Below are 22894 nucleotides of genomic sequence, written 5' to 3'. Positions count from 1 at the left end.
AGCTGTGCTTGGTATGTTGTAACCCAGGCACATTCACTTGAATGGGGCTGAGCTGCGCCTGGGCCATGTTAGCAATGAATGAGACGTCACTGGCCTAGGAAAAGACCACATTGCTTCAGCCTCTTCAAACAGCTGATTGGTGGGGGTGCCTGGTGTCAGACCCTCACTGATCTGAGGATAGATAATGCAGATATGGCTTTTATGTATATGCTGTATAATAAGCATATGAGCTTTCTCACACAGATAGCAACAGTGATTGTTAAATTATTTGTATTTACCACAGAAAGTAGGCAAATATGAAATTGTACAATTATCCCATGGTGAGTGATATAGAATATTAGGTAAATGTATTTTTCAATGAAATGCTGTTTGTTTTAGGTTGGAATTTAAACTGCCAATTACTCTGTTTAATCTTAGATTTTCACCTCATCATCTAAGCCCAAGGAGACTTAATGCACCCACAAATATGATGCCCAAAAGAACTCCACAGCCACCCCAAGTGCAGCAGTCAGGGGCATCGTACTCAAAGACATATCCTGCAATAGCTAATGCCTCAGTGCAGCAAAATGGTCTTCATGTGCAAGGTAAGAAGATAAAAATTGAAGTAGTTGAAAAGATGATGAGAAATAGCTAGCACACAAGACTTAGGTCTTAGGTCTCTTCATCGGGCACCAATTCTGAAGTGTCATGTATTTGTTCAAAAAAGAGCATAGAAATGGCAAGGTAAAAAGCAGAGTTCTCAATGCCAGTAGGGAGTAAATACCTGTATCAATAATTAGTTGAAGCAGTTCCAGGGGCGTAGCTGAAGGCTCGTCGGCCCCAGTGCAATAGTTCAGCTTGGGCCCCCCTTTCCTTAGCACTTGTGGTCAGGGGCAGGGAAACACATTGCCTTCCTGCTGCCTGAGGCAAAATTTGAAATGGTACCTTCCCCCCAATGTTAAGTTCTTGACCTAACCCCTTTCCTCCAGCCGGAGGTGTAACTTGACCAGCATGCACTTTCTATAATATCCTCTGTCTTCTTATGTAGCACAAGGATCTTTGGGCCCCTCAGGCTCCTGGGCCCGGTAGCGACTGCTACCTCTGCACCCCTATAGCTACGCCCCTGAGCAGTTCATATATAGGGAGTTTAGAGGTTTTATTGTCATCTGATCAAAATAGTCTCCCTACTCATCTGCCTATGTCTGCATATGTGATGCTGAGTGGGATGCAATGTGAACTCTGCCAGTGTTGTCTACTGACCCCTTATAACTGCTGTGTATAGCTCAAGTATAGTTGAAATACAATAGTTGAGTTAGGATTTTGCCTCTAAAACTTCTTCATTTAGGCTTCTTTCACACTAGCGTTCATAGGTCCGTTCGTGAGATCCGTTTGAAGGAGCTCACGAGCGGACCCGAACGCCTCCGTCCAGCCCTGATGCAGTCTGAATGGAGCGGATCCGCTCAGACTGCATCAGTCTGGCGGCGTTCAGCCTCCGCTCCGCTCGCCTCCGCACGGACAGGCGGACAGCTGAACGCTGCTTGCAGCGTTCAGCTGTCCGTCTGGCCGTGCGGAGGCGAGCGGATCCATTCAGACTTACAATGTAAGTCAATGGGAACGGATCCGCTTGAAGATGTCACCATATGGCTCAATCTTCAAGCGGATCCGTCCCCCATTGACTTTACATTGAAAGTCTGAACGGATCCGCTCAGGCTACTTTCACACTTAGAATTTTTTCTAAGTTATTAATGCAGACGGATCCGTACAGAACGGAGCCTCTGTCTGCATTAATATGATCGGATCCGTTCAGAACGGATCCGATCGAACGCTAGTGTGAAAGTAGCCTTACTCTGTAGCTGAAGGTTCTCATATCTCTTTGTCAAACAATATCTCAACACGGTGGCTCAGTGGTTAGCACTGGTTCCTTGCAGCACTGGGGTCCTAGGTTTGAATCCGACCAAGGGCAACATCTGCATGGAGTTTGTGTGGCTTTCCTCCGGGTACACCAGTTTCCTACCACACTCCAAAGACATACTGATAGGGACCTTAGATTGTGAGCCCCGTTGGGGGACAGTTGGATGATAATGTCTGTAAAGTGCTGTGGAATATAGTAGCGCTATATAAGTGCATAAAATACAAATTAAAATTTCATCCATTATGTAGCAAGTTCACAATTTATTGAAGCCAAGCAAACTGCCTTCCAGGATATATGTCAAATTCACCTCATTGTACAATAGTGAGAAACTTAACACTAACATATAAATTATGAGCCTAGTGCTCTGCTTGGGATTTTGTGTTTATGAGAAATCTATGGTTGCCTAAATGTCATTTAGTCTACAGCAAGGACAAATCATGGAATATACAGGACTAATTGTTACTAGATCTTGCATGTTTTATCTATAGTGGTCAGTGATATATACTGTGTCAATTCACATCATGTTCCATACTACATAGTGATATATATAAAGCTTGACCAGTTCATCTTTTCAGCACAGTTGTTGCTACTTTTATATAGTAGTATTGTGTAGGCATCATTTTACTCCCAGTAGAGCAGCATTGTTCCTTTACAGTAATGTACTAATAGTGTGTTAGTTTTTAGGCATGTTTATATACAACATGGGTCTCCTATAGATACAGTCTACTTATAATCACCATGAAGTAGTTAACCAAAGAAAGGAAATGCTTAATTTGTATTTTAGCTTATTCCACTTTTATAAAAATTAAAGGGGTTGTCTGAGATAAGTAAAAATCTCAAAGAAGCGACCCATTGCCCCGTTGCTTTCGCTCTCCCTTGGCTCACCTGCCCCTTCTCTTCCGTGCTGCTGCAGCACAGACCTACCAGCCTTCTTCTTCCCCTTCCTGACAAGCCCGGCCCCTAGGGCACATACTCCTTCCAACTCTTAAAGGGCCAGCACATCAGTACTCAGAGGTACTTAAAGTGGTTGTCCGGGTTCAGAGCTGAACCCGGACATACCCTTATTTTCACCCCGGCAGCCCCCCTGAGCCTAGCATCGGAGCATCTCATGCTCCGATGCGCTCCAGTGCCCTGCGCTAGATCGCGCAGGGCACGGGCTCTTTTGTTTTTAATAACACACTGCCGGGCGGTAACTTCCGCCCAGCAGTGTGTTCGGTGACGTCACCGGCTCTGAGGGGCGGGCTTTAGCTCTGCCCTAGCCGTTTTACCGGCTAGGGCAGAGCCAAATCCCGCCCATCAGTGCCGGTGACGTCACCGGGGTTCCTGTCAGCCCCATGGAGAGCCCGGTACGTCACCGGAACTCTGAAAAATGCCTTTGCCCTGCGCGATTTAGCGCAGGGCAAAGGAGAGCATCGGAGCATGAACTGCTCCGATGCTCATGTCAGGGGGGCTGCCGGGGTGAAAATGGAGGGCTGTCCAGGTTCAGCTCTGAACCTGGACAACCCCTTTAAGGCACCCTATCTACTGGGAGAGTTTCTGATCAATAGGTTCTAGTTCACTAGTGTCCTGCAAAGCTGTGCTATTCTATGTTTGTCTGCCCATATACTGCCTTCTGCTTGTTTTCTGGATTTGAACTTTTGATAACAGACCTGATCTCTGCCTGAGCATTCTGACCCTGAGCTGCATGCTCTGACCTGTTTATCAATTACACGAACTCTGCCTGCCATGACCTCGACCTGTCCCTGACTACAGTTTTTCCTGTTCCTTCTGTGCGCCTCACTGGTCTCTTGACCCCCATGAGTCAGTCATCACTTGAACAGAGTCTATTTCAAGAGGTTGCGGCCTGGTGTTTCCCCTGCAATGAAGTCCAGATCCCTGTTTAAGGGTTAAAGGGCGAATATCAGGAGGGCCACTTAGATATCAACCTTAGAAGTAGCCCTAAGCCAAATCTTCCAAAAGTGGTGCAGCAAATCTATATCTACTTTGTAAAAGAGGCAAAGGTCTCAGTAGACTGCTGAGGACAGTGATTGGCTGCAGCCATATCCTTGCACATCAGCACTGCTGTTAAACCATGTTAGGGTTTGTCCAAGATATTTTATTATTCTGATTCTGAGAGCCCACCATCTGTTTATGTAGAACATGTATTTGTTCTCTTGAATTCACTGTAATCTGTTGTTATCATTTCAAACAGGCGATATCATGAGTGAATCAACCCAGCAGTTTTCCTCTGCTGTGATACTGTGATTTAAAGGACTAAAGTTGTGTCAGAGCTTGTACTCACCAGAGGAACTCTGGTGGTTCAGTCCAATGTTCTGAATTCTACAGGTTTCTTAGCTCAAATCGCCCTTCATTCACTCCTACAGATCAGTGTTTGTGCATTGTCCATTCTGCTGATTTCAAATCTAGAAGATGTAGTGTCTCTTGAACTTTTAAAAGTTTCTCCTAAACTTGGTTTATGAATATATTGACTTTACATATAGCTATGTTTTTTTTTTTACGATACAAGCATAAACATGAGAAGGAGTTTTTCTACTCATTATAGTTCCCTGTGACATTTGAGTGTGACAGGCTTGCTCTAGATGATATGTGTACTGGATGTTTACCAAGTCTTACTGTTTGAGATGTCTTTGTGCGAAGATGAATGATGGCTCATTTTGCTAGACCGAAGTGTTTTCCCTATGGATGTGTGTTCCTGTTTGTAGAAGTCTACCTCTTTACAGCAGTAGGTCTACTCTCCTGACAACTCAGTGTTAAGGTCATAGCTCCACTTAGTATGATTTGTTGGACCTGCTGCAGAGTAAAGCCACTCATTATTTATAACCTTGTGCGCATTTTACCATTTCCTTGCCAATAACAGAGACAGTTTTCTGATAAGTTGAACATTGATTAGGATGAGTACAATGAATGTGTCACGGCTGTGTCATGGTTTTGTTGCTGTACGCCGTGACACGTTAGCCGTGCATGCGGTTGCCAGGTGCAACGTGTTGGTATGTCTTCATGTGTGTGCACTGCCCCTTATAACTTAGTTCCTTCCCTGTCTGGAGGAGTTAACTTCCTGGCTGGGTGTGACCACTTGGTGTTTATATTGCATGTGGCTGGCAGACTGGAGCCAGTTGTCCTTCAGCCTTGGTGTGTGCTGGAGCTTGCTCTAGTCCAGCTTATTCCATCTGCCCAGTGCTTGAGAGCTACTTGAGGAACACCAAGGTCTTAGCAATGTCTCTGCTATGTCATCCCGGTGTCTCATTCCTTTAACTACCCTACTTTATGTGTGGTGTCATTTGTATGGGTGGGTGTTATGTCTGGTCGTTGTTACATGTCTGGTGGTGTTTGGTGTCCAGCATAAACAGGTTGTCTCTCCCCTTTCTTTATTTGAGGGATTATCAGGGCGACTCAGGGTCCTAGGTTTCCTGGGTATGAGCCGTCCTACCATCCAGGTCCGCTCATACGGTGAGGAGTTAGGGCGAGGATTAGGGATGCAATACTGACCTGCTCCCTTATCCCAGCCTCTAGCCTAGTTGCTTTTCCACCGGGTCCACATTGTACGGTGGGGAGTTTTCCCTACTCCCCACCATGACAGAATGACATATGAACTAGTCATACATTGTGGTTAGCTGTGTAGCTTACAACCCGTGTTATTATTACTATGAAGTTATTTGTTAAGTAATAATGTAGGCAATATGTCATACTCTATTCAAATTCAGAACGGGGTAAATCCTTACACTCTCTCAACCTTAAATCCTTGGAGAGTATTGTACAATTAAGGGCCAGATCCTTGTAATGATGGATGCCATTAATTTGTTTCCTGACCTATATCATTTTTTCATTGACTTATTTCCATGAAATATGAATGTCATGTGTAAATGTTGTAAGCTTGTCATAGTTAATGACTTGGTGAATAAATAACCGCGTGTAACTGGAACATATTTTGGGTTTTTTTCTGCAGTACATAGTTCTATACATGACAGGTATAAAGCCATGTCAGTTTAGTAACAGCATCTAATTAATTCATATTACTTGCCGGTGCTTAGAAGAGCACTACAGAGTCATAGCTTTAGAAACTAGCTTATTGACTTGTTCAGTAAATTCATCTTCAGTTTTTCTTTTTTTTTCCTTTTTGGTAGTAACTTTAAGTCAGGTTTTGAAATGATAAAATAACAACCAGATGACGGACTTAGGTGATCTAATATTTACAGCATGCTGCTGGTTATGTCTTTTTTTTGTATGGGATGCCAGATAAAATCTCTGAAATATTGTATGTTCGCAAGCAATGGAAGCTCAGGCATGAATCCAACACTTTTCAGCTGTAAATGCAAAATAGAGATGTACTCAGAGACAGACTTCCAGGTCCTGGTGTGTGGGGTCCAAATATTCATCAGCCAGATAAGTGAACAGCAGTATTATAAATGATCAACGCAAAGGCTCAAAGGTCTTATTTTAATATTTCCATTAATACAGGGGCCGACACAGAACGCAAGGGACCCCTGTGCATAGAAGACTCCTGGTAGCCACCCCCCACACACACATTAACAAACGATAGAGAAACTGTGCACTAATTTTAGGACACCGTGCAGATTTTCTGTACTATCACTACAATTCCCTGTGTGCAGCATGGGATATTTTGTCCAACATCCACATGTCTGCTTCTGTTCAAATCTCATCACAGTAGTAAAACAAGATCAATCAAACAAAATGAAAACTTTTGGAATGTGGGAAGGTAAAAACACAAAAAGAGGAATGGGCCAGGACGTTAAGGGGATAATATTAAAGAAGTATATACTGTAGCATAAGACATGTTAAAAAGTTAGGTTTTACCCAGTACTAACAGATGTGTGTCAACTACAAGATGGAACACATGTAAGGGTATTTTCACACTAGCGTTAAAGTTTTTCGGTATTGAGTTCCGTCACAGGGGCTTAATACCGAAAAAAACTGATCAGTTTTATCCCCATGCATTCTGAATGGAGAGCAATCTGTTCAGTATGCATCAGGATGTCTTCAGTTCAGTCCCTCTTATATATATCTGCCTTTAATATCAAATGAAAAAAAACTATACCTAAACTTTTGTATTCTGTTTTCTGTAAATTATTATAGGGATTCTGTCACCTGGATTAGGCCCTGTTAACTGTAGTTCTACACAAGTAGTACTGCAAATAGGGAGTCCACCATTTTTTTTTATACTCAATCTACCCTTCCCCTCTTGACCCACTGTGCACTCTTAAGGCTCCACTATATTACAACGCCAGGATTGCTGAGCTTATGTTCATAATGGAGAAAGCCTCCTGAGTGCAAACTCAACAGTCCTGACAATGTATTACATTTGCCTTCAAAGGCACACAGCAGTGGACCAGGTTGAATATGAGAATAAAAAGTAGCAATTCAGATGCCCTATCTGCCATACCACTCATGTAGGACTTAATTAAGGTTACAAGCCCCATTTATTTTCTGCCATGCTGTAAAAAACTGCTTTCAGAGATATGCTTTACAGCAGCCATATGGACCATAGGAACCTGTAGTCTGGAGATGCCGTAATGACTTCCGTGGAGAGTGTTCTGGACATATCTTGCATGTGCAGAGAGGGGGGCAGATGAGATGACCTCCACTTTTTTTGAATTATGGATCCTACATTACTTATAAAGAGATGTTATCATACATTGCAATCCTGCCTGTGATGATAATGAGATAGCTGCTTAAAAGTGATCTCTACAGAAAAGGAAGTATTAATCTATTATTAGGGTCCGTTTTCAGATCCCATGATATTTTAATCACAAAAAATGCAGAAAAATGTTTTTAACAAAAACTTGTTTTACACAATAGTCCATTTCTGCTGACACATGCTTTCTAAAATACATACTGTATGTCACCATAAAAAACAGTCTTATAATCATGGGATTGATCATTATCATTTCCATTTCCACCTATTTAAGACATACCCGGTCACAGTTACCATCTTAATTAATGTACTCAAGGGTTTAAAAGGCTTTGTGATATCACCAAAGAATGAGTTAATGGAAGTCAATAATAAATTCCAGTCCTCTTTTTCCTCTCCAAATAATTGCCAACACATTTTGCTCTATGTCATCAGCAGCGAGTCTTACTTTGGAAGGTTCACTGCACCTAGTTTTAAGAATTACAGACATCTCGCTCTTCTCCGCTCTTAAGAATTCACCTCTAGGACATACACATGTTGGGCAAAGAAACCAAAAGCAGCTAATTTACTGACTTTACTATTCAATAATATACAGATGAAACTCGAAAAATTAGAATATCGTGCAAAAGTCCATTTATTTCAGTAATGCAAATTAAAAGGAATTGCATTAATGCAGCTTAACATTTTAATTTTTTGAAAAGGTTCAATATTTTAGGCTCAAAGTGTCACACTCTAGTCAGCTAATTAGTCCATACCCCCTGAGCAAAGGGGACCTCAAAATTGTGACTTTGGGGTTTCATAAACTGTAAGCCATAATCATCCAAACTATACCAAATAAAGGCCTGAAATATCTCACTTTGCATGTGATGAGTCTATCGCAGATGTTAGTTTCACCTTTTAAGTTGCATTACTGAAATAAATGAACTTTGCATGATATTCAAATTTTTCGAGTTTCACCTGTAATATCTAGCATTTGGGTTATTAAGACCTTGGATTTTCTTTGCTTAATAATTGAGTCATTGGTCTAATAGTATTTATCCTTTCTCAGTTTTTACTGTTGTTTATTTTGGCAACCAGACGCATCATGTATATGATCAAGTCTTGTAAAATGCTGGATAAACTATTGTGTGCCACTAGGATTGTTGTGCTGCCAATATAGTCAGTTCCCCTAAAAGAAAAAAATAGGTACTTCATTGAAAGTTTACATAATACATCCTCTAAAGTTCTGGAAGAGATGTTAAAAGGGAGTGTCCAAGTTCAATAAAAACTCTAGCGTTCTCTGTGCATGCGCTAAAATGACAACAGTATTCCAGCTCATTGCTGGAAGAAGCAGGGGAGAAAAGTGGTAAGTATTGCTTCTTTTTTATTAATTTTTATTTTTTATTTTAGCACATATGTAGGGAATTCTGTAGGAGGCAGCCAGTAAGGGCTATTTCACACGAGTGGATGCCGTGCGTGACATCTGCTGCGTGAATGACAGCCAAGACCCGATGCAGACTGCAGAAGCACGGAGCAGTAACATGATTGATAATGCTCCGTGCCTCTCTGGGATCTCTTTACTACGAAATCACAGTGACAACTTTATCTCACTGTGATTTCGTAGTAAAGCGATCACAGAGAGGCACGGAGCATTATCAGTCATGTTACTGCTCCGTGCTTCTGCTGTCCGCATCGGGTCTTGGCTGTCATTCACGCAGCAGATGTCACGCACGGCATCCGCTCGTGTGAAACAGCCCTAAGGCATTTGTTGAGCAAAGCTTGGACACGACCTGGACAGTCGTATCTTAATCCTGTATCACTTAGTTGAAAATTATAGCCACCATTGCAAGAGTAATATTGCCAGCCATAGATTCTGCAGAAAGAGACTTTGGGAAGATAGAGAGGAAACAGTAATACGTACCCTATCCTTGCTCCAATCCATACATTGCTATCTGGGGAGACTTACACAGTGAATTGCTGGAACCGTGTTTTGATATCATTGGATGTACTACAACTCTCATTCTGCACTTTGATAAAGAGACAAATTTATTTCCTATATCTGGCCTGGTTACTGAATCCAGCACCATACACTGGCCATTTCACCCTACATCTCCTGCCTTCCACCCGAACCAAACCTATAACATCAAGAGCACCCAAACCACCATCAGGCAGGAGCCACAACATCAGGGTGTGTCCTGAGGGAAGAAATGGTGCACCCTATTTCCAGTGTCCTGATCCTAGGGAGCATTAGTGTGAGGATTGCCACTGTGATTAAGTGTTATCTGTATCTATCTACCTATCTACCTATCTATCTATCATCTAATCTCCTATCTATCTATCTATCTATCTATCTATCTATCTATCATACATCATCTCCATCTGTGTGTCTGTATTTGAATCTATCATTCTATGATATGCTATTTCTATTTTGTTTTAGAAAATGAACCTAATTATTTGTAAGATAGAATTCTTATACACTGCATAAAAGCTATTGTGACAGAATTAAAATAGCAGCCATGAAATGCTTTCCCATTATATAAGTTAAACAGAAGAGCTTGTTAGCAATCCTCTCCACTGAAGCATGACCTTTATAATCATCATTATTTATGCATCTATTTCATCAGGTTAGCTTTCTACACGGATGTCCTTGCCTACTTTCACAGAATAGAGAAAACTGTGAAAACTTGGCAATGTCATCCTTGGCAAAACGTTAAGTGCATTTGAAATGTCAGAGTTTGACAGCAAGCATAGCAGAAAATAATTAAGGGTTATTTTTTTGGTTTAAAGACTTGCAAAGTTGAAATAGTTGCAGTAATTGAAAACGTAAGTTGTTAGGAACTCTGGGACTTGGAGGTAATTCAAGCAACACTAACTTTAGAAGTAACTTTATGTAACAATAATGAAAAAAAAGGGAAAAACCATGAAAGTGTTAAACAACTTTCTTATCAGAAAATGAAACATTGACCCAGATTTACTAATATGTCTGCAGTCTGCGCCACAAATCTGTCTAAAAAGTGGCCCAAACGGTGCGGTCTGGCACATCTAGGGTTTCTACACTTTTTTCCAATATGCTCAGCAAAGAGGTGGGGCTTAGCGAGAAGGGGTGGAGTCTCACACAATTCTGGCATAAAAATCTGTCTCAAAGTATGTCAACCAATAGATGGTATAGAGTCAAAGACAAGTGTGTAATCCTGCACCAGATTTATCATCCAGCTGAGCCACTGCAATACATCTGGCGCAGGTCTAGACAGCCAGTCTAAGCTTACGCCATTTTTAGGGTTAGTAAATATGGGCCAGTAAATTCTCTTTGCTGAAGTTTTCCCACTGTTATATTGTTATTAGGCCATGTCATACCTAGTTACTTATAGATTAGTAACCAGTCCTTTTATTCTCTCCTAGGACTAAAGTTATGCTAATGAAATTAGTTCACATAGAACATGTACATTTGACATTTTCAAACCTGTACAGTACCTAGCCAGCTGATATCCTATAAAAGCTTACTTTTAAAGGCAGGTTAATGAGCATTTTAATTAATAAAAAGTCTTAAACTGTAAAAAAAAGTCAGTTGTGAATCTACTGTATAAATGCTGTATGAATATCTACACATTAAATAGAAAACTACTAAAAATAGAATTAAGGAGATCTCTTATACTCCGAATATATCAGTCAGGGTAAAGGATAGGTTCCCTTTTACAACAATTTTTATGGATGATTTAGATTTAGACTGCAGAATTAGACTGGACAGTCCACAATGCACCAGATTTATCACAACCAAACCCAGCATAATTTTTCTCGGGGATTCCTCCACCTGCCACACTGTTCTCTCTGTAGTAGTCACCTCCATATAAGCTAGGCAGAACAAGTCCCGTGAAACATTACAGAGCAAAGCATGCTGGGATAAGTTAGAAATCCCAGCAAGGAGCTGGTGAAAACAGAAAGTTCTGCATGTAAACTTCTTGCCAGAGTCAGTGGTGCTGTGAGCTGGGGAAGGAAAGTGCTGACATGAAAAAATAGGTATTTGGGGCAAATATATGCATTGTTTGGGGCACTTTGGGCAGATGCAAAAAATCATTATGAAACAGGAGAACTCGTTTAAGCCATCCTGTAGATTTAGTAATCATGTGGAAAGTGTAAACTGAATAGTCTGGAAACAGAAATGGCAAAAGCTTGGTAGAAGTCATCGGTAGATTGTGAATGAAGTTTTTATTATGTGTTTCTTCAATCTCTTCAATATTGTAGACAGTTCTTCAGGTATGAGAAAGGTCTAGCCTACCAAAGCAAAGCTTCTACAAAGCAGACATGACTGTTGTAGATAGTCCAAGTACATGACATTGTGACCGCAATCATTACATCTTGCATGCACCTTCAGGCTGCAACTTGAATATAAATTACACCCCAAATACTGTCCACACACCCCAAATACAGTCCACACACCCCAAATACACTCTGCCACTACCCATCGTTACAGACAACCAGATGCTTATCCATTACCACACAAGTACCATGCAAACAAGTACCCACAGCTTTCAGGCTAGACACTGTTTAAAAGGACATGAGTTGTTAGAGCTACAAGGGCTGAACATTAAGGTTTTAAGGTTTTAAGGCTTTAAAGGGGTTATCCGAGTTGTGGAAAAAAACAAAACCTTATAAAACTCATCAGAACATACATGTACATTAGTTAAGCTTGATTTCTTAAGAGAAAAACCCATACTTACACCTTTGCATGGTTCTGTTATTATTGCTTTGTTTACATGTTGCAGCAAACCTGTGGGGGCATGTAACAACAATGACTGAGCTCCCTCATGAATATTTGTGGGCGTGAATAATCTGACCTTCCCCGCCCCCTGCACTGCACAACCTAACCTTGCATACAAACAGTCACATGATCATCTCCTATATCACACAGGCAGAAAATCTTCCTGTCACACTGCAGATCGATCTATATCTCTATATACATATATATCTATATATACCATATATTTATATATATATATATATATATATATAGAGAGAGAGAGAGAGAGAGAGAGAGAGAGCGAAAGATGTACATATATCATATATGTATATAGAGATATAGATCAGTAAATATCTATATATGTATATAGTGTGGGGTTTTGCTCTGGTAGATAGGGTAAGCGGGTACAGTACAGAGGCAAAAAAAAAAAAGGCCCTTGGCTTGGGTGTCAGAGAAATCCTTCTGGTTCATCATCTAAGCCCTTGTAGGTGAATGGACATCAAATTAAAGGGGCAAATACTATGTATAGTAAATTGTACCCAGGGGAGGAGCTAAAAGGTGTAAAAGTTCAGCTTGGCCCCCCTTCCCTCAGTGCTTTGTGGCCAGGGGGCAGGGAAGCACATAGCCTTTGTGCTGCCTGAGGCAAAAATTGAAATGGAACCCCCACCCCACCTGCCATGCCAAATTCTTGACTTAACCCCTTCCCTCCAGCCAGAAGTGTAATTCGACTAGTATGCCCTTTCTATAATAGTGGTGTCTTCTTATGCGGTACAAGGGTCTTTGGGCCCGCTCAGGCTCCAGGGCCTTTTAGCTACTGCTACCTCTGCATCCCCTATAGCTACGTCCCTGAATGTACCTCATCCCTTTTCTACACCTCAGTGTATGGGGTGGAGGATATTTGGCTAGGACAAATAGTCACATCTCAAACTGTGTTCTGGCCAAGAGACAAGCACCAGTAAGATTGTCACATGGTCTAGTACATGCATTTTTCCAGGAATTAACTATTTTGTGGCCAGTGACATACAGTCAAGTCACATACAGTGGATATAAAAAGTCTACACACCCCTGTTAAAATGTCAGGTTTCTGTGATGTAAAAAAATATTAGACAAAGATTTTAGAACTTTTTCCACCTTTAATGTGACCTATAAACTGTACAACTTAATTGAAAAACAAACTGAAATCTTTTAGGTAGAGGGAAGAAAAAATATAAAAATAAAATAATATGGTTGCATAGGTGTGCACACCCTTAAACTAATACTTTGTTGAAGCACCTTTTGATTTTATTACAACACTCAGTCTTTTTGGGTATGAGTCTATAAGCATGGCACATTTTGACTTGGCAAGATTTGCCCACTTTTCTTTGCAAAAACACTCCAAATCTGTCAGATTGCCAGGGCATCTCCTGTGCACAGCCCTCTTCAGATCACCCCACAGATTTTCAATCTGATTCAAGTCTGGGCTCTGGCTGGGCCATTCCAAAACTTTAATCTTCTTCTGGTGAAGAAAAAATAACTATTGAAAGGGGGGCAGTAGACTATGATAAAATATCACTTTAATTCAACAGGAGATAAACTAAAGCCTCTACAGACAGACAAACATATAAGACAGTCACACCCTCAACCTAAAAACATGGCCAATACCATGTGAGACTGGGATGTCAATGTTGGTACTAGTGGTGGGCTAGGCAAGAATAAAGACGTAAGGGATAGAGTAGGGTATTAACATAATGAATGTACTGACCCTAATAAAGCCCTACTTGTCCTAGTCCGCCCTATTGGAATATCCAGAGGACGGGGTCCCTAGAGGGACACTTCAGTATTTTTCTTCGTTCACTTGTGTGGGCCTGATAGTTTTATCTATCCCTCATCTCTATTTAATGTGTGGTTACATTTTGATATTATCCATTGGATACTTGGTCTTCTTGTCGCTGATTAGGGCCTTACTAGGGCTTCAAGCGTAGGATCAGAGTTCCTGTCTGGGCCACCCCTTGCGGGGTTTTTTGTACCCCGTCCTCTGGATATTCCAATAGGGCGGACTAGGACAAGTAGGGTTTTATTAGGGTCAGTACATTCATTATGTTAATATCCTACTCTATCCCTTACGTCTTTATTCTTGCCTAGCCCACCACTAGTACCCACATTGACATCCCAGGCTCACATGGTATTGGCCATGTTTTTAGGCTGAGGGTGTGACTGTCTTATATGTTTGTCTGTCTGTAGAGGCTTTTTTATCGCCTGTTGAATTAAAAGTGATATTTTATCGTAGTCTACTGCCCCCCTTTCAATAGTTTTTTTTTGCATCCTCTGGAGCAGTATTCAGGTGGGCCTGACTGCCTATCCTGTTTGACCTTCCTTTTATTTTTTTCTTCTGGTGAAGCCATTCCTTGGTTGATTTGGATGTATGCTTTGGGTCGTTGTCATGCTAAAAGATGAAGTTCCTCTTCATGTTCAGCTTTCTAGCAGAAGCCTGGAGGTTTTGTGCCAATATTGACTAGTATTTGGAACTGTTCATAATTCCCTCTAGCTTAACTAAGGCCGCAGTTCCAGCTGAAGAAACAGCCCCAAAGCATGATGCTTCACTGTGGGTATGGTGTTCTTTTGGTGATGTTTTTGGTCCAAACATATCTTTGGAATTATGGCCAAAAAGTTCAACCTTGGTTTCATCAGACCATAACACCTTTTCCCACATGCTTTTGGGAGAATTCAGGTATGTTTTTGCAAAATGTAGCCTGGCTTGGATGTTTTTCTTCGTAAGAAAAGGCTTTTGTCTTGCCACTTTGCCCTCTAGCCCAGACATATGAAGAATATGGGACATTGTTGTCACATGTATTACACAGCCAGTACTTGCCAGATATTCCTGCAGCTTCTTTAATGTTGCTGTAGGCCTCTTGGTAGCCTCCCAGACCAGTTTTCTTCTCGTCTTTTCATCAATTTTGGAGGGACGTCCAGTTCTTGGTAATGTCACTGTTGTGCCATATTTTCTCCACTTGATGATGACTGTCTTCACTGTGTTCCTTGGTATAGCTAATGTCTTGGAAATTCTTTTGTACTCTTCTCCTGACTGATACCTTTTAACAATGAGATCCCTCTAGTGCTTTGGAAGCTCTCTGTGGACCATGGCTTTTGCTGTGGGATGCAACTAAGAAAATTTCAGGAAAGACCAACTAGAGCAGCTGAACTTTATTTGGGGTTAATAAGAGGCACTTTAAATGATGGCAGATGTATGCTGACTCCTATTTAACAAGATTTTGAATGTGATTGCTTAATTCTGAACACAGCTACATCACCAGTTATAAGAGGGTGTGCACACTTATGCAACCACATTGTTTTAGTTTTTTTAGTTTTCTTCCCTCCACCTAAAAGATTTCAGTTTGTTTTTCAATTGAGTTGTACAGTTTATAGGTCACATTAAAGGTGGAAAAAAGTTCTGAAATGATTTATCTTTGTCAAAAAAAATTTACACCACAGAAACCTGACATTTTAACAAGGTTGTGTAGACTTTTTATATCCACTGTATATCATATACATACAAAGGAATATATGACCTATAGTTTCTGGTTGCATACTTTCTAGGGCTCATGCACACAACTATATTTTACTTCCGTGTGCTATCCACAATACATGGATCCACAAAAAAAAAAAATAATGAAAAAGAAACAGCACATGGATATTATCCACATCTTTATGTCCATTTCGCAAATTAGAGAACATGTCCTATTCTTCTCTTCATTGTGAACAAGAATAGCTAGTTCTATTGATGGGAGTGATAAAATTGCAGAATGCATATGAAAAGTACCCGTATTGTGTGGATCCATGGTGTGCGGACAGCAATACATATACAGTTTTGTGAATGAGCCCTTACTCTGTTTTCTGTATGATTAAGGGGGCATCTATATTGCCTGACCATCTGTTAACTTCATTCAGAGATATGCAATCTTTATAGAACACAACCTACAAACCGGATTCCAAAAAAGTTGGGACACTATACAAATCGTGAATAAATACTGAATGTAATGATGTGGAGGTGCCAACTTCTAATATTTTATTCAGAATAGAACATAAATCACGGAACAAAAGTTTAAACTGAGAAAATGTACAATTTTAAGGGAAAAATATGTTGAATCAGAATTTCATGGTGTCAACAAATCCCCAAAAAGTTGGGACAAGGCCATTTTCACCACTGTGTGGCATCTCCCCTTCTTCTTACAACACTCAACAGACGTCTGGGGACCGAGGAGACCAGTTTCTCAAGTTTAGAAATAGGAATGCTCTCCCATTCTTGTCTAATACAGGCCTCTAACTGTTCAATCGTCTTGGGCCTTCTTTGTTGCACCTTCCTCTTTATGATGCACCAAATGTTCTCTATAGGTGAAAGATCTGGACTGCAGACAGGCCATTTCAGTACCCGGATCCTTCTCCTACGCAGCCATGATGTTGTGATTGATGCAGAATGTGGTCTGGCATTATCTTGTTGAAAAATGCAGGGTCTTCCCTGAAAGAGATGACGTCTGGATGGAAGCATATGTTGTTCTAGAACCTGAATATATTTTTCTGCATTGATGGTGCCTTTCCAGATATGCAAGCTGCCCATGCCACATGCACTCATGCAACCCCATACCATCAGAGATACAGGCTTCTGAACTGAGCGTTGATAACAACTTGGGTTGTCCTTGTCCTCTTTGGTCCAGATGACATGGCGTCCCAGATTTCCAAAAAGAACTTTGAATCGTGACTCGTCTGACCACAGAACAGTCTTCCATTTTGCCACACTCCATTTTAAATGATCCCTGGCCCAGTAAAAACGCCAGAGCTTGTGGATCTTGCTTAGCAATGACTTCTTCTTTGCACTGTAGAGTTTCAGCTGGCAACGGCGGATGGCACGGTGGATTGTGTTCACTGACAATGGTTTCTGGAAGTATTCCTGAGCCCATTCTGTGATTTCCTTTACAGTAGCATTTCTGTTTGTGGTGCAGTGTCATTTAAGGGCCCGGAGATCACGGGCATCCAGTATGGTTTTACGGCCTTGACCCTTACGCACAGAGATTGTTCCAGATTCTCTAAATCTTCGGATGATGTTATGCACAGTTGATGATGATAGATGCAAAGTCTTTGCAATTTTTCGCTGGGTAACACCTTTCTGATATTGCTCCACTATCTTTCTGCGCAACATTGTGGGAATTGGTGATCCTCTACCCATCTTGGCTTCTGAGAGACACTGCCACTCTGAGAAGCTCTTTTTATACCCAATCATGTTTCCAATTGACCTAATTAGTGTTAATTGGTCTTCCAGCCCTTCGTTATGCTCAAATTTACTTTTTCCAGCCTCTTATTGCTACTTGTCCCAACTTTTTTGGGATTAGTTGACACCGTGAAATGTTGAATCAACGTATTACATTTACTCGGATTAAACATTTGATCTGTCATCTACGTTCTATTACAAATAAAATATTGACATTTGCCATCTCCACATCATTGCATTCAGTTTTTATTCACGATTTGTATAGTGTCCCAACTTTTTTGGAATGCGGTTTGTATTATGAAGCTCAGTGGCCAGAGTGAAAGATGCATGATTTCAGGATTTATATAATGTCATTGAAATATTCAAAATATCGCCAATTTTTTTTTTAAACGGTTCAACATAAAAACCTGATTTAAACAATAAGTCATTTTCTGATGACAGATTCCCTTTAAATTTTGCAGTGTTTCAGTATGATACTTGCATATTTGTCTTTCTGCATGTCAAATTAATTCCTTATGGGTAGCAACATTGTTTTTTCTCAGCTAATTTATTTAGACCCTAATAAAAGAAATTTCCTCATCTCAACTTGACCCCTCTCTCACTTATCTCTCTAGTTTCTATAGAAATAATATTGTTACAATTTCGGCAGGTCTGGTTGCGCAGCATTAGCTCATACTCCTGCTGTCATCGCACAGCCATTTCATGTGTCTGGTAACCACTATTACTATGTTGCCTCAGAAATGTCTCACTACTTTTCAAGTCCCATTTTTGTGATTTAACCAGTTCCCACAATGGATTTTCTCATATTTCTCATACCTTCCATCTTCCATCATATTATAAATATGAGGATCCTTTCTGTGGCTAGCAGTATGTGCCTTTCAAGTATTATTATATATGCTACATATAAATATAACTTTTGTGATTCATCCCTTCTCTTCAGTCATGCCATTACTCATCTTTACCATGGTAGTAATATACAGTATAGTCATTTATAGACATCACTCATCATACTGAAAAAAGAGGTAGTAATGGGACTCTTTAATGAATGCTCATATGAAGGTTTGCTACGTGCAGTAAATTATACAACATCCCCTCTCTGCATTTTGTATAAATATCACTGAACATGACAATAGGATTTCATATCATGATACTCTTCATCAGTGGAGTAGCTAAAGGCTTCTGGGCCCTGTTGCAAGAGTTCAGCTTGACCCCCTTCCCTCAGTGCTTTGTGGCCAGTGGCAGGGGAGCACGTAGCCTTCCTGCTACCTGAGGCAAAATTCTTGACCCAACCCCTTCCCTCCAGCCAGAGGTGTAAATTGACCAGCATACACTTTCTATAATGCAGGTGTCTTCTTATGCGGCATAAGGGTCTTTTGGCCCCCTCAGGCTCCTGGGCCCGTTAGTGACTGCTACCTCTGCACCCACTATAGCTTCTCCCCTGCTCTTTATAGTAGTTCATCAATGGATATTTTCACATGGTACGGAAGGCTGTAGATGGGACAGGGTGGTAAGAGATGTTATATAACCAGGGCAAAAGATAAATAAAGGTCTGCACTGTAGTGTATATGGCAAAAGTTACATGCAAACAAAGATAAGCTGCACTCCAAGTCCTTTAATGGGGCAAATCCATTTTCAAAAGGCAAGTCTAGGGCATAGTGGTGCACGAGGTGAAGGGTCCTGGCTCTGCGGCAGTATAGAAGGTTCCACAGCACTCGTCCAGTTCAAGCAATTGTTAGTTGTTTTATTCAATAGTTAGGCAGCATACATAGCGACGTTTCCACCTGATAAAGACTTCACGGTCGAAACATTGCTATGTATGCTGCTTAACTATTGAATAAAACATCATTACTTGAACTGGACGAGTTCTGCAAACCCTTCTATACTTACGGCAAAAGTTAGACCTCTTTTAGACGAGTGTGTCCAGTGCAGAAAACAAGCTCTGTAAGTGAGCACGATTTCCTGCTATGGACACTGCTCGCCTCGCAGGATCGCACTGCATTATAATGATTTATAATGTTGTGTGTCGGTCCATGAATTTGCTTTTACTGAATTATACTGACAGCATTATGAAAATAAGGCCCAGTAGACACACACAGCATTCTACATCAATATGATGTTGTGTGATCCTATGAAATCAGCAGTGTCCATAAAGGGAAATAGCACTCCCACATGGAGCGTGTCTTCTGCACTGGACATGCTCTTCTGAAAGAGGCCTTAATCACTGTGGGATCCATAGTCCTGATGATGCTCACCCAGGGGCGGACATACCGCCTGTGCAGCTATTTCGGATGCACAGGGGCCCAGTGAGGTAGGGGGCCCTTCAGAGGTTCCGTGGCAGGGCAGAGAGAGATAAGCGCTTCCATTGTGGAAGCGTTCATCTCTATATTTATCTGTATCCCCGTCCTCAGGACAGCGATACAGATGGATGGTGCAGCGGGGCAGGGGAGAGGAGTTTCCCTTACCTATTCCTCTGATGGGCTGCAGAGGCTGCTGCAGGCGGCGCAATGACATCATCGCGCCGCCTGAGCCGTACAGCATGGGACACAGGCCGGAAGAGGCCTTCACCGCTTCACTGAGAGTGTCATGGAGGTAAGTATGTGAGTAAATTTTTTTTTTTAACACTATGTTGTTGCCCAGAATGGGGAAGGGGGGAGAGGAGCACTATAGGGGCATCTACTAGGGGGCATTATACTGACACACATGGGGGGGGGAGCACTATGAGGACATCTACAAGGGGGCATTATACTGGAACACATGGGGGGAGAGGAGCACTATGGGGACATCTCCTATGCGGCATTATACTGGCACACATGGGGGGAGATGATCACTATGAGGACATCTACTAGGGAGCATTATACTGATACACATGGGGGGAGAGAAGCACTATGAGGACATCTACTAGGGGGCATTATACTGGAACACATGGGGGGAGAGGAACACTATGGGGACATCTCCTAGGCGGCATTATACTGGCACACATGGGGGGAGAGGATCACTATGAGGCATTTACTAGGGGGCATTATACTGGCACACATGGGGGGAGAGGAGCACTATGGAGGCATCTACTAGGGGGCATTATTTACTGGCACAGATGGGAGGAAGCACTATGGGGGCATCTACAAGGTGGCATTATTTACTGGCACACATGGGGAGAGGAGCACTATGGGGGCATCTACTTGGAGCCCTATATATTAGAATTATACTGGCACTATGGGGGAAGAGGAGCCATATGAGGGCATCTACTAGGGGCCCTATATATTGGCATTATATACTGTCACACATGGGGTCACTATAGAGAAATGGGGGAGAGGAGCACTATGGGGGCATCTGCTGGGGGGCATTATATAGGGGCATTTTATACTGTCACAAACTATATGTGCAATATGAGGTTGGGTATGAGTACCTCAGTGGCATTTTATACTGCCATACATTATATGGGCACAATGGGAAGAGGGGAGAGGAACATTATCGGGGCATCTATTTGGGGCACTCTATAGGGGCATTTTATACTGGCACATTATGTCAGGCACCATGGAACGGGGGGCGGAGCACTATGGGGGCATCTACTGGGGGCACTATATAGGAGTATTTTATACTGGTGCAAAATTATGGGGCACTATGAGGACATTAGCTCAACGAGGGGCTCTAAGAGTTTTTTTGGGTGCATACAGTAGGGGGGCATTGGTACACATTATGCGGGCACTATAGGGACATTGGCTCTACTAGGGGCACTAAGAGGAGGTATTTTTTTACTGCCACACAACAGGGCATTTTTTTGTATCATTATTTTTGGGGGACATTATGTTTATTAGTGTCAGGGACACTATTTGCTGGGCGCATTTATTTTTTAGGGCAGTATGTGCCAATAATTATTGAAGGGACACTATCTGGTACTAGTATTTTCAGGGGGTTTATCTGTTTCTGCAGTATAGTATTGGGGAGCACACCAGGCACAGGATGGGGTGTTCAGAAGGTAGGAGGATGTTGGAAAAGTAGGAAACTAAGATGTCTGTCTGTCAAACTCTGCAGAGAGAAGATACGGTTGAAAGGAATCATCATGGTGGTCTGGTCTGAAAGGAGAAGATGAGGAAAGAGAAGATGTCACTGGATGTACAAGGTATGTGGCGCTGTATTAGGCTACTTTCACATCTGCGTTAGTGATTCTGGCAGGCTGTTCCAGCTGAGCTGCTGGATGCAGACGGAATGCCCACCGGCCTCATTAACTATAATGGGGTATTTTACAGATCTGGCCATAATCTGGCAAAAATGCAGAGAATCAGCAGGACATAAACCGCTGCATGCTGTAGTTTGTGTCTGGACAGATCGTAGTGCCACGGGTGTGAAAGTAGCCTTACCATGTATGTTTTGTATTGCTGTATGTAATATTAGGAGAGAATAGTTTAGGTTGAGAATTTGGCATGGGGGGTGGAGGGGCCCAGGCACATTCTTTGCACAGGGGCCCTCTGCTGTCTGTGTCCGCCCCTGCACCATACTATATATTGCAGCTTCATGACTATTCACCCAATGTAGAATAGAAGCTGGTCGCTCACCCAAGTAAAGCCAGAATTTCTTTAGTCAACCCATAGACCTAAAGTAGCATGTAGAACAGACGATGGCTGTTTTGTGCTACACTGCGCTTCTTCAGACCTGATGAAATAGCGTCAAAAACTGACGGGAGTGAGAAAGATATGGAATGCACATGGAAGATATCCGTATCTAGCAGATATGTTTTTTTCGGGGGGGGGGGGGGGGTTAGGACAGAAATACAGAAATGCCCGTGTGCATAGAGTTTATGCTTTTATGAAGTACTGATGAAATACCGTAAATAGGATTTTTAGTTTTTGGTCTCGCACAAAGGGGATGATTTATCATGCTTAAAAAGTTAGAGTTTCCAACATTTTTGCACCAGTTTTCTGGTGTACGGGAAAGATAAATCTCCCCCAAAAAGTTTATTCTTATGATCCTCTGACCAGCCGGAAAACTCATTGGTGTTGCTGGTATATTTAAAATAGTTGCTGAATACAGTTTTTTAGCTCATTTCCAGATATCTTATAATATTCTATTAATAAATTACAAAGCCTGAGTGTAAATCTGGGCAATACGCTATATTTAAAGTTTCAGGATTCTGCAATCTAAGCAAGTTTAATTTGAGGATAAATATACAGTGTTTGTGCAAAAATATTGTTTTTACAAAAGGGATCAATTCCAGGTCAATGCATTTTTAGCTTTCACATTTTCTGTGTAATATTTGCTTTTCAATTTGCAGTCATTAGTGTTTTTCCAGTGTCCCCTTCCAAAATGAAGTTATTCTACACTGAAGGTTTGAATATTGCAAAACATGATGTAAAAATATGGGTACCGTACATTGCAATAAGGGCAGTGGGAAAAGAAATACTGACTCAT

General features: G+C 41.6%; 1 protein-coding gene across 1 annotated transcript in view; it reads left to right on the top strand.

Annotated features, from left to right (window-relative positions):
- Positions 1-22894, top strand: part of GLIS3 (GLIS family zinc finger 3) — a 387825-nt gene that overhangs the window by 344941 nt on the left and 19990 nt on the right. The window contains exon 9 of the mRNA XM_044272013.1: positions 418-584. Coding sequence (XP_044127948.1) covers positions 418-584 — 167 coding nt within the window. The remainder of the gene's footprint in view (positions 1-417; positions 585-22894) is intronic.

Source organism: Bufo gargarizans, chromosome 1 (assembly GCF_014858855.1).
Source record: "Bufo gargarizans isolate SCDJY-AF-19 chromosome 1, ASM1485885v1, whole genome shotgun sequence".
NCBI classification, from domain to species: Eukaryota; Metazoa; Chordata; class Amphibia; order Anura; family Bufonidae; genus Bufo; species Bufo gargarizans.
This window is presented reverse-complemented; position numbering and strand designations above follow the sequence as displayed.